The sequence below is a fragment of the Vombatus ursinus genome, unplaced genomic scaffold, assembly GCF_900497805.2.
Source record: "Vombatus ursinus unplaced genomic scaffold, bare-nosed wombat genome assembly UNPS02014810.1, whole genome shotgun sequence".
NCBI lineage: Eukaryota > Metazoa > Chordata > Mammalia > Diprotodontia > Vombatidae > Vombatus > Vombatus ursinus.
Window position 1 is genome coordinate 50,452,819 of NW_020954588.1, and position 13,365 is coordinate 50,466,183.

General features: G+C 45.2%; 1 protein-coding gene across 1 annotated transcript in view; it reads right to left on the minus strand.

Annotated features, from left to right (window-relative positions):
- Positions 1 to 501: 501 nt before the first annotated feature.
- LOC114053193 (mannan-binding lectin serine protease 1-like) overlaps positions 502 to 13,365 on the minus strand; it is a 97,704-nt gene continuing 84,840 nt past the window's right edge. Inside the window, exons 12-16 of the mRNA XM_027876098.1 lie at positions 11,869 to 11,982; positions 8,374 to 8,559; positions 5,435 to 5,502; positions 3,305 to 3,404; positions 502 to 1,853 (exon numbers count right to left, since the gene is read on the minus strand). Of these exons, the coding sequence (XP_027731899.1) occupies positions 1,663 to 1,853; positions 3,305 to 3,404; positions 5,435 to 5,502; positions 8,374 to 8,559; positions 11,869 to 11,982 (659 nt within the window). The 3' untranslated portion in view covers positions 502 to 1,662. The remainder of the gene's footprint in view (positions 1,854 to 3,304; positions 3,405 to 5,434; positions 5,503 to 8,373; positions 8,560 to 11,868; positions 11,983 to 13,365) is intronic.

The window sequence follows — 13,365 nt, forward strand, 5'->3', positions numbered from 1 at the left end:
TACCCAGTTTGCAAAGGCCAGGAGCCCAGCTCAATCTGTTTCAGAACTGGTCCTCTCTCGAGACTTTCAGATCAGAGAGAAAAAGGTAAAGTTAACACCAGAGGGGTGCATGGTTTGGAGGATTGGATTTGAGATTCCCATAGGTGTAGGGAGCTCCCAACAGGGAAGCGGTCTCTTCAGGTTAGTACCTGCTCTGCCCCTTCCTTGGTCTTCCTCGTCACAGCTCCTTTGTCCTTATATCTCAATTGTTCTGAAATCCCAGAACATTCCAAATCCTTGCCAGAGAATAATGGGAAAGAAGGGGAGGGAAAGACGATGTCCCCAAGATGGACCTTTTAGGACCATCCAGGACAAAATAAAGCAGGGTTCCCAATGGACATCATGGGGGCTGAGCCCATATTGATGAAAAATTGAGTGACAAGAGAGGTGTGAGATCCCTGACTGGAGAAGAGAGAATACGCCTGAAGCTTGGGTGTCAGAAAGTCTTAGGAGAATTGGAGATGATTTAAAGCAATTTTGATTTAACATGCTTATTTTACAGATGAGGAAACTGAGGCCTGGAGGGTGTTTCGTGACTTTTGCAAGGCAACATGAGTTGAAGTGGCAGAACCAGGATTGGAACCCAGCTCCTCTGGCTCTGAAGTGAACTCTGTAGCTTTTGGTAGGTCTTGGGAGGTTCCAACTCTTAGGATAAGGGGAACTTCAGTCTCATCTTAGGGTTATTTCCCATCATAGGCTGGCCATAGTAGATTAAATCTCCCCCCTCCTGCAGAAGTCTGTGTCTGCAGATGGAACAATGAGCTGGAACATTTGACTATCATTATGTGTTTCACAAACATTGTGCCAACAGGCTGCTTGGCCCACCCTCCTGTGGGCATCCGGCATGGCTCTCTGATGCAGCAGGCATTTGATGCTTGGTGACTTGACTGAAGTAGGTGGAAGCATCCCCCTTTACAGGAATGGTTAGGGAGGCACAGAGGAGTAAATCAGCTGTTCTGAGGATGCGTGTCCAGGTCGGGCAAAGCCAGGATTGGGAGCCACAGTCGCTGAGTTGCTGTTCATATGCTCCGTAGCCTCTCTTGTACTGCTTCCATTAAGGACAATCTTGCAGGGCCAGCAGCTAAGCTTCCTGAGGGCAGAAGCTTTGTCTTTGCGTCTTTGGCATCTAGCACAGGCTCTGATATGTAGGAGGTATTGAATTACACTTCTTGAATTACATTCAATTGGCTTATTGTGGGCTATTTGGCCACAATAGATAGACAGATAAGATTAGAAAGGTTCCTGAAATATCCCCTAGGATGAGGTGAGGATATTCTTAATCCTAGGACATCAGATCCTGCTGACTTTTTTTTTCTTTTTTAAAGCCTTGATGTTGACTGCTGACTGTTGAAGGGTCTCACTGCACATAAGTGGGGCCGGGGGCTGGGGGTAAAGGGACAAAGAAGGGCACAGTGACAGAGCCATCATACAGCCCTCCATGCCTGTGCCAAAGACTGCAATGCTTCACTGTTGGCCCTGGTCAGCACTGGGACAGAGGGGTAAACATTGCCCAGTCTATTCTGGCTTCTTCCAGGGAGGGAACGGATAGGGTGGTGGGGCAACCTCAGGTCAGACAACCAGCCTCTTGTGCCCTTTTCTCCACCCCTGGCCACAGGCAGGGGTCTAGTTCTGAACTCCAGTGATTTTCTGAATCCAGGCTTGGTTCTCGTGGATGCTGGAGTACACGCCGTATCTGTCTTTCAGGCCACAACCAAACCCCCAGGACACGGTGCCCACCAAGTACCAGTGGGATTGCTCTTCATTGTGGGCCACCATAGGGCCTCCAGAATCCCCACCACAAGCATCTTTCCCTCCTAAGGGAGGAAAAGAGATAGGAGCCATGAAGGTGCTTCTGCCCATAGTGGGTGTCCCCAAAACATTAACTAGTCCCTATACCCCCTCAAACCCTCCACATTTGAGCCTCTGAGGCACAATTTCAGAAAGCCAGGTGAGGGGATGACACCTTTCTTTAAATCACAGACATGGAAAGACCCATAAAGACCATCTAGTCCAATCCTCCCGTTTTAGTGAACAGGGCTCTGTGCCTCAGACAAGGAAAGCATTCAAGGCCATCTGGCCAACTTGGAAGAACTGAGGTGGCGGGGGGGGGGCGGGGAGACAGAAAGAGAGGGGAAGAGAGACAGAGAGAGAGTGAAAGAAAGAGACAGAGAGAGACAGAGAGAGAGACAGAGAGAGAGAGACAGAGAGAGAGACAGAAACAGAGATAGAGACAGAGACACACACACAAAGACAGAGAGAGACAGAGAGAGAGACAGAGAGACAGAGAGACAGAGACAGAGATAGAGACAGAGACACACACAGAGAAAGACAGAGAGAGACAGAGAGAGACAGAGAGAGACAGAGAGGTGGGAGGGAGAAGCAAAATCATTTTTTAACAAATATGCAGATAAAGAAACTGAGATCCAGGGAATCAAGTGAGTTGTCTAAGGTCATACAGGTGGAAAACATCAAAGGCAGGATTTGACCTGTGATTTTTTCATGCCATAGCCTGTATTCTTTCCACTGACCCACACTGCCCTCTACTTTGCTTACCCAGAGGTCCACTCATTGCTTTTTCTTCTCATCATCCCCCCAAACATATCTCTATTGAACTGTTTCCATCATCATCACTGTCATCATTACCATCACTGGCACTGAATAGCACTTTAGGTACAAATATTATCTCGTTTTATCCTAATACCAACCTGAGGAAGTAGATCCTACTTTTATTGCCCCCATTTTATAGATGAGGAAACTGAGAGGCTAGTGACTTGCCCAGGGTCACACAGCTAGCAAATATCAGAGGCTGGATTTGAACTCAGATATTCCTGACTTCAGGCCCAGCACTCTAACCACCTAGCTGCAAAAAAAGCTTGCCAGCCACTTTGCCAACATGACCTCCTTTGAGCCTCCCACCAACAGTAAGAATATTATTATGATCCCTACTTTATGAGTAGGCAAACACAGGCTGAGCGAAGTCCCAATGGTAGTAAGTGATGGAGTTGGGATTCAAACCCAGCTCTTCCTGATTTCAGGCATGATATTCTCCAATAAAAGTAGCCCCCTGCCTTCCTGCCTCTCCTTTACCAATCAGACCTTGTGCCATCCCCTGGTCCCCATGAGCCCTGCTCTAGGCACACCCTCTCCCAATGACTACATGATCTTTCTGGTCCCCATTCTTCCCACCCTGGAGCCTCAAGACCTGGGAAAGGCTCAGCCCCCCCCTCCTGACCTCTTGGCCAGACTAGGCTGGTGATGGACTCACCATCCCTTTCTCCAGCGCAAATCATGTCACTGGTGACTTTCAGATTGATTTTGGCGTATGCTTCCCGGCAAGTTTCCTGGTTGACTATGGGCACTTCGGTCTGGAACAGAGGCATTTTGTTATTAAATTAGGGAAAGGGCCTTTCCCCCACCTGGAGGTCTTAAGGTTGCATGACCACTGGTTGATTAAGGGATTCTTGTTCTGGTATGGAGTAGACTGTGAGGTGCCTGCTAGGACCCTGAGTTGGAATGTTTCCTCTGCTGTAACTGGCTCATGATGGGGTTGCTACATGATTAGTGTATACAATTGCTGTTAATTGATTGATTGATTGATTGATTCATGAGACCAGACGAGCCATGGCTTCCACTAGGTAAAGTGAGAAGAGTCTCCATGGAGGGGCTTTGAGATATGATGACAAATAAATGAGTTAAAGCCTGTTGCGTAAGGGCAATGTTTCAGAAATGTGGAATTATTAATAGTGTGTGTATGTGTGTGTGTGTGTATGTGTGTGTGTGTGTGTGTGTGTGTGCCTGCATGTGTGCGTGTATGCCAGCACAGGGTCACAGACTCTCAGATAGAAGGGGACATTGGCAGCATCCACCCCAATATGTGCCTGGACAGGACTCCCCTTTACATCATTCCTGACCAGTGGTCATCCAACCTTTGCACAAAGACCTCCAATGACGGTGAACTCACTATCTCCTGATTAAGACCTCTTATTTCTTTGGCAAAGGGAACTCTCAGATGGAGGAAACGCTCTCTCCCAATGAAGGTCAGCATCTCCTGTGTAACTTCTGTCTTGGAGAGGTGACTTGCCCAGGGTTACACAACCAGGATGGGTTAGAAGCAGGACTTGAACCCAGGTCTTCTTGACTTCCATGGCCACATCACACCACCTCTCTCCACTTTGGGGTAGCTGTAATTATTGAGACTTTCCTCCCCACCCCTGGACATCAAGGCTAAATTCGGTTCTTTGAGATGCTGACCCTTTGCTTCTAGTTCCATCCTCTGTCCTCTCAAGAGGGATACCTTGAATTCTTCTTCCACATCATTGACCTTTAAGTATTTGTAGACAACTATCAGGGGGCAGCTAAGGGGCATGGTGCATAGAGAGCTGGCCCTGGAGTCAGGAAGACCTGAGTTCAAATCCAGCCTCAGACAACTTGCTAGTTTTGTGACCCTGGACAAGTCACCTAGCCCTGTTTGCCTGAGTTATCTGTAAAATGAACTGGAGGATGAAATGGCAAACCATTCCAGTATCTTTGCCAATAAAACCCTAAATGGAGTCATGAAGAGTCAGAGACTTAAGTCAATACTTAAAGAAATTAATTCAAACTATTCACTGGAAGGTCAAATACTGAAGCTGAACTATTTTGGCAGCATAATGAGAAGATGGGACTCGTTGGAAAAGACCCTGATGTTGGGAAAGATTAAAGGCAAAAGGAAAAGGGGATGGCAGAGGATGAGATGGACAGATAGCGTCATGCTTATGCTTACTCCATCATCTTGGCTCCTGATAGTGTCATGGAAATAACAAACATGAACTTGGACAGACTTTGAGAGATAGTGGAGAACAGAAGGGCCTGGTATGCTATGGTCCATGGGCTCATGAAGAGTCAGGCATGAATGAATGGCTGAGAAACAGGCCACCATCTTGTCTCCTTTGTCTTCTCTTCTCAAGGCTATACTCCTGTGCTTCCTTCCATAGGTTATTTTTCTCATTTCATGGCCTCTTTAAGGCCAATGAGTCAAGCCATGGCTATAATGAATGGGGTCCCTGAGACCCTGCTGGCCTTTTATTTGGCTCACCATCCAAAAGGGACCTGTATTTGTTTACCAATGGGTAAGGCTAATAGCTAGAGATCTCAGCCCCTTGTCTCCAGGAGGAGTTTCCCAAGTCGCCAGGGACAAGGGTGTCCCTTGAGAGCTCCTGTTGACTAAGGCTCAATGTTCCAATGGGCTTTGTAGCTGGATCCAATGGGAAGCAAGATCAGACTTCCCAGGGTTCCTTTTCCTCCAAGCCTTCTGTCTGTGCTGCTTCCTCATTCCCTTCCCCCTCTTCTCCTAGAAAAGCTCCCGTGCAGGAATGCTGGCTATCACACAGGTATCTTGCTGAGTGTGAGAGATCACCTCCATCAGGGACTCCGGGATTCTATTCTGGATCTGCTTTCCCCAGCCACTCACAAGAACCATGGTACCTGGAAGTGGGAGAAGAAGATGGTGTGAACATGGAAACTCTCGACTCTCATTCCACTCCTGTATGGGATGGACAAATTCCCTTCCTGAAGGAAAAAGCATTGCAGGATAATTGGAAGGAAGTTTCTAGTGCAGTGTCCCAGAGATCAGTGATTAGCCTCATGCCAATCATTAAGTAATTAAACATTATTTAAATTCATGATCTGGTTGGAGTCACTGTTCACCAAGTCTGCAAGTGACAGAGCTGGGAGGGAGAGCTTACACTGAGCGCCAGGGTCAGGATTCACACAAAATCTTGACAGCCTAGAATCCCAGAAGGAATAAGATAACATTTACTTGAGGTCAATATATAATCATAGGTCCATAGATTCAGAACTGAAACAACTGTTATTTTACAAAACAGACTCAAAGAGGTTGACTTGCTCTGTACCACAGAGGTGTGAAGGGCAAATCTTGGAGTCAAACTCAGGGACACTGAGTCCAAACACAGCCCGTTAGCCCCTGTAGCCCCCAGATACCAACTTGGCTTTAAAAAACCACCATTGTGGGTATATTACAAGGGAGGCTTGGCCAGACAGCATTACCTTCAAAAAGGGTTGGGGCATTTTAGGGACCCAGAGCTCAATACCCATCATACCCATGGTGATGTGGCAGCCATAAAAACTCGAGTGACCTGAGGCTGCATGAAGAGAGACACACAATCTCCAGGAAGGAGGGGAAGGAGGCCAGAGGAAGGCCTCTGTGATCTGCCCCAGTCAGAGTCCTCCAGAGCATGGGATCCTGTCTTGGGCACCACATTTTAGGAAGACATATAGGCAAGCTATAGATCATATAGAGAGCATGATAAGGATGGTGGATCTTGAGAATATGCCATAAGAGAATAAGTTGTATCATCCTCCTCCTCCTCCTCATCATCATCATCACATTTGTACAGCGCTTTAAGGTTTACAAAGCATTTCATAGAAATTATCTTATTGGATCTTCCCAATAACCTCTGACCATGGGTGGCCCAAAGGGTTTGGAGGGTGCCTTGGATTGGCAAACAGTGAAGTTCCAGAGGAAATGGAAGAAATTTCCCTACCCCAAATCCTGCCCTACTCTTTAAGCATTATGATACATAAGTCATTTCTTTAATACTCTAGAGCAACAATATTGCGGGCAGCAAGATCTTGTAGCATAGGACTTGATGAGATCTTGAAAAACCATTCAAGTTAAAGGATTCTATGTCTCTATGAAGCTGGGCATCCTGGGTGGGGAAGGACTTGCCTCTCAGCTCAAGGTGATCCATCAATTTCATTCAATAAACATTTATTAAGTGCCTGTTATGTAACAGGCACTGTGCTAAGTGTTGGGGATAAAAAAATGCAAAAGACAGCCCTGTCTTCAAGGATCTTATAGTCTAATAATCTATCTACTCAAGGAATCCATTATCTTTCACTGACTTCCAGAACCTTGAATTATGACAGCATCTAGGGGGTATCTAGTTTGAACAAGAGCTCCCTCTACACTATCTCTACCAATGATGTGACCTAACTTGTGCTTGAGGTCCACCAGGGAGGGGGAACCCAACACCTCAGGGGTCAGCCCGGGCCACTTTGGGGCAGCTTGTTGTTAAGAGGCTTTCCTTAACATCCAGCTTGAGTCTCTCTCTTTTTTACCCCCTTCCCCCACTCCAGCCTTTGTTCTTGGTTCTGCCGTCTAGAGTCAAGCAGCCCAAGGCTGACCCCCCTTCCACAGGACAATCCTCTAAGAACTTGAGGTCAGTTCTCACGCTTCGCTTCCCTCTCTATGTTGTCTCTTCTATCGGCTAAACCTCCCCAGTGAGATGCTGTCAGCTCCATCCCTGCTCCATTCAGTCACTCTGTCTCTATTCTGTGTCTGTGAAGTTGATTTTTAAAATCAAAATACGGAACTTTCCATTTTTTCCATATGAAATTTTATCTCATTAGATTCAAGCCGTTGTCAGGTTGTCAGGATCTTCTTGGATCCTGGCACCATCAGCCCACTTGTTAGCTGTTCTTCTCATCTTTGTACCATCTGGAAATTTGACAAGAATGCCTTCCACATTTTCATCTAAGCCAGGAATAGAAAAATGAACCACACCCAGCCAAAGACAGATGCCCTTGACAAATTTTTTTAACCTGCATGCAGTGAACTTAATATTTTTTTGATAATTGCATTTCAAAATAATTGGTTTCCTTTGCAATCTTTTAAATTTTTTGTGTATTTAACATTATTCTGAGAATTGGTCCATCAGTTTCCCCAGACTGCCAACGGGGTTCTGGACACAGAAAAGGGGAGGAACCCTGTCCCAGGAGGCATCTCTCTGAACTCTAAGGGGCTAGAATTGACCCGCTGGTGATCCTCATTTGGAAGGGTCATTCAACCAGTTCTTAATCTACTTGTGGTATCATCCAGCCCATGCCCTCACCCCCACCTCCATCTTGTCAGCAAGGAAAATCATGAGGGCATTTGTCCAGGACTTTGCTAAAATCTAGATGGCTTAGGTCTGCAGCAAAGCCTTGATCTGCCAAGACTCTAGTTCCTCTGTCCTCTCAGTCTCAGTGTGACCAAAGGCTTTCATAGAAGATCTCAGGTATTCATTTCAACATCCCTGGGTGAAATGAAGACAATGAGGACCTGGAGGGTAAACTGGGTCAAGGCCCTCCCTGGGACTCAGTCTCTGGGTCATGTTGCCTGTCAGTGGAGGGAGCCATTGAGGTCTGCCAGAGGTAGCCTGATGATGCTCTATGGCAGGAGGCCCCTCAACCCAATTACTTCTAGGTATGGTATAGAGTAGGAACCTCACTCAAAGATGGAGAACATCAGGGTGATGACATGGGGCTTGGGGAATTCTCCCCATGAATGGGTACCTTCCTGCGGGGGCCCCTCTGGGAGGCAGATGGGTATCACATAGTCATTCAGCACTGGCCCTTCCAGCAGCTCAATTAGAGCGAGGTCATTCTCCAATGTGGTGGCCTTGTAAGATGGATGGAAGATTATTCTCTTTGCCTGGAGTTGCTGCTCTGTGTCATCTTTCATCTGTGTCCTGTGCTTACCTAGATGAAAAGAAGGAGAGATGGGGAGGGGAAGCATTCATTTGGGGAAGCCCTTCTGTTCCTGGAGGGCTGGAGTAACTTCTGTGTGATGTTGTCATGTCTCTTCTGTCTCCACCTTTACCAGAGATCTGTCATGGCTGAGGAATGTGGAGGACATGGGGTCAGGAGATGGAATCAGCTTAATCAGTTGATGGTAAAGACAGGTTTCTATCTTTTTCTTTTAAAGAGTGCCAGACACAGAAGGAATAAGCCATTATCCCAAGATAAAAAAGTAGGGTTGGCTTTAAGAGTAGGTGGAGAACGTCATTGCCTACACTTAGGTGTGGGGTGGTACTAAGAAGGCCTTTTTCACCTCACAACAGATTTCTCCTACTGGCTTGCTGATGTCTGAAATTCCATCATTAATGTTTGGTTGTATTCTCTGTTAGAGCAAAAAAAAATATATAGGTTCATAGTATTTAGAGTTGGAAGAGACTTTACCTTGAAGTAGAAATTCCAGGCTCATAAGATTGAAAGCTGGAAGAGAGCTCATTCACATGTAGTTTCACCCAATAGAATGTAAGCTCCTTGAGGGCAAGAGCTGTTTATATAAGGCCTTGTCTCCCCAGTACCCATCACAGGCACCTAATAAATGCTCGTAGATTGACTTAGTCTAATTCTCTCACTCTATAGATGAGGAAACAGTCTAAGAGAGCAGAAATAACTTGCCAACAGGAGTAAAGAACCCAACTTCTCTGACTACAAACCTAGAACTCTTTCCATCACCATTTGTTACTTGTAAATTCCCATGAGAAGAGTAATGCTTTAAGCCTTATCGGTCTCCTTTACTAGGCCATCATTCATGTCCTGTTCACTAACGGGAGGATATATGAGCATACCCCATTTTATTGCTCTTTGCAGATATTGCATTTCTTACAAATTGAAGGTGGGTGGCAATCCTGTGACATGTTCCCAACAACACGTGCTCATAATCGTGTCTCCATGTCACATTTTTGCAATTCTCAAAATATTTCAAACTTTTTCGTTATTACTATATGTGTTATGGTGATCCGAGATCCATGATCTTTGATGCTACTGTTGGAATTGTTTTGGGGGTAAATTGCATTGAAGTAAGATGGTGAATTAATGAATGTTGTGTGTGTGTCCTATCTGCTCCACCAACTGGCCATTCCTCATCTCCTTCAGACCTCCCTGTGTCCCTAAGGGGAAACAACATTGAAATTAGGCCAATTACTAACCTTGCAATGGCCTCTAAGTGTTCCAGTGAAAGGAGGAGTCAATTGTTGGGGCAAACTTCATTGCTGTCCTATTTTAAGAAAATTGACAGCCACCCCAACCTTCAGCAACCACCATGTGATCATTGAGCAGCCATTGACATCGAAGCAGGACCTCGACCAGCAAAAATTATAACCCACTGAAGGCTTGGATGATGGTTAGCATTTTTTAGCAATAGAGTATTTTTAAAGTAAGGTATGTACATTTTTTTTTTAAGCATAATGCTACTGCACACTTAATAGACTGCAGGATAGCGTGAACATAACTTTCATACGCATTGGGAAGCCATACAATTTGTGTGACTTGCTTTATTGCGATACTCACTCCATGGAGTGGTCTGGAGCCAAACCTGAAATACTGCCAAGATATGCCTGCACTACCCCCGTCTTGGGTCCTCTTCTCTCTCAGAAAACATCATCAACTCCCGTGGGTTGAATGATAATCTGAGATTTAGGGCTGGGACAGACCCGAGAATCACCTGAGAGGTCACCTAGCCTAATCACTCACTTTGCAGATGAGGACATAAGGGCCAGAGGTTATGTGACTTCTCCAGTGTCAGGGGGGTATTAATGAAGGGGTCAAGGTTATACTGTAACCCAGATTCTCTGATTCTAAGCCATTGCTTTTCCTATCATCTGTGTCCCAGATTGTAGATTTTTTTCTCTCTCTGCAGTTAGGCCATAGGATTATGAGTGCAAGAGAGCATATCCTATATAGAATGGGCTGGGTATACAGCAGTCACTCAATACACTCTATGTTTTTACACACAGGATCTCATTTGATCTCATAACCACCTTACAAAGGTGATAGAGAAACTATGTCTACATTTTGTGGATGAGGAAAGTGAAGGTCAGGTAGACACAGCCCCTCGCCAAAGGTCAGCGGGGCTGAGTGGTCAGAGCAGAGCTGGGAGGTAAACCCAGGCCTCTGAAACCAATGATATCAGCCACTGATTGACTCAGAAAACCACAAACCACCACTATCTGGGTTGCATTTCGTTTCCATTTGCTTTGTTAAATATTTCCTATTTACATTTCGATCTGATTCTGGGTGAGCTCTGGAACTTTGTGGAACCTTGTAGCTCAGCTCCAAGTATGACACCCTGCAAACCAGAGTTCAGATGATACCCAGAGGCATCTTAATGAATGCATGACATGATTAATTCAACCGGCATTCAATTCAGTCAACATTTCTCAATAGTTTATATATATATATATATATATATATAGTATGTACTACTAATATATATACTATATACTACTAATATATTACATACTAATAGTATATACAGCATACTAATAATATATAGGACATACTAATAATATATTATACACTAATAATATATACTACATGCTAATAATATTACATATTAATAGCATACTGTGTACTAATAATATCTTACATAGTAATAAAATATATACTATGCACTAATAATATATTACATATACATATAATGTATATGTACAATAATATATACATATATACTATATAGGAATATATTACATACTAATTATATATACTATATGCAAATAATATATATTACATACTAATGATATATACTACATACTAATAATACATGCATGCACATAATAGTAATATATACTAAATACCAATAATATGTACTATATACTACTATTAATATATACTATATTTTAATAATATATACTATATACCAATAATATATTACATACTAATTATATATACTATATACAAATAATATATTACACAATAATATACACTGTATACTAACAATGTATACATATACATACTACACCACTAATACATACTAATTATATATGTATATACTACATGCTAACAGTAGATACAGCACACTATATATACTAACAGAGAGTGCAAAGCACTATGCTAGAGGCTAGAGATTAATAATATAAATATAACAATGGTACAGTTAGTAATAATAATATCATGACTATATAATTAAGTCTCATCGTAAGAATAATTAGTGATTAATTTCATCAGTGGCCCATCATGCTTTTGGCCACCACCTGCAGATTCAGGCTGTGTCTCACTCACCCAGGATAACCTTGAATTCAGAGAGAGGGAGATAGTCAGAGCTGGTTAGAGGGGCGTTCTCAGATTCTAGGCGACCGTGCAGGCAGTGAGCGGCTGTCACAATCCACTTGTCTCCTAGAGAACAAAAGTGCCCGGCGTGTGCAGACCAGAACTTGAAGTGTTGAGGGCTCGTGGAGATGGTGAGGTCACGGCCTGCTCTGACCTAGCCGCATCCTGCGCTTCTCCAGCAGCCTCCTGGTCACTAAGGTCTCTAGCTCTACCCAGTAGTGATGAAGCCTCTGATCCTTTCCATCAAGTCCTCCCACTGGTCCTGTTACCCACAAGCCCCGGCGCCCGAAGGAGGACATGGAGTGTGACTCAGCCCACCATTGACCAGGAGCCGAGGGCAGCCGAGAACGGCCTCGGAGCCTCATCTCCCAGCTGGACTTCGGGGAAGTGAGGCAGTCAGGATGAAAAAAATGACTAAGAGCCAGCGCCCCCTTCCTGCCTCTCTGGATTCCCGTCTGTGGATTCTGCCCGCCCCAGGGTGGGGCCCGTGGGTCCGGCTCTGGAAGGTAGTCCTTTATTCAGAAGAAGTGGGACGGGTTAAGGGATGGACATGGGGAGGGGAGGGACGAGCCCTGGCAGTTGGGTAGGATCAGGAAAGCTTTGGATTTTGGGAGGCGGTGGTGAGGAAGGAGGTGGGGACCCCTTCAAGCATGGGGGACAGCAACCAGGCAAAGGCCTGGAGGGTGGAGATAGAGGTACATGGAGGAGGCCAAAGAGTCGGGCTGTCGGTCTATCTGTGGCTGTTCTGGTTTATTTGCCCTTCTCCCCCAAGCGTCTGGGGGATGGAGGAGGCATCAGAGCATCTACCTTACCTGAATTTACTTCTTGTCACAGCTTCACCTTCCGGGAACCTGACCCCACCCCCCACCCCCGAGCAGACACCTAGCGGTCCCAGCATGCTGGAACTCCCCTGGAAGAACATCTCGACACCCCGCTTTGTTCCTCCAGCTGCCTCCCTCCAGGGGCGGGCCTCCATGGACCCACACAGAAAAATGCCCACAGGAAAGCTAGCCCCCTGCCAGAGGCATTCAGAGCTTATGGGTGGAGCAGCGTGCTCGGCCTCAGGAAGGCCTGACGTCCACAAGCGGCAATGAAGGGGAACCACAGACAGGTCATGACTCCAACGAGCCTCAGTTTCCTCTCCTATGAAATGGGCACGAAATGGCCAGAGTGCCCAACCCAAGGCTTTGCAGGCGTGAAAGTGCTATCTAAGCATTGGCTTTTACTCTTATTGTTCTTTCTTTCTTCCTTTTTTCTTTTCTTTCGTACTTCCTTTTTTCTTTCCTTTCTTCTTTTTTTCTCATTCTCTTTCCTTTTCCTCCCTTCCTCTTTCTTTCTTTCTTTCTTTCTTTCTTTCTTTCTTTCTTTCTTTCTTTCCTTTCTTTTTTCCTTCCTTCCTTCCTTCTTTCTTTCTTTCTTTCTTTCTTTCTTTCTTTCTTTCTTTCTTTC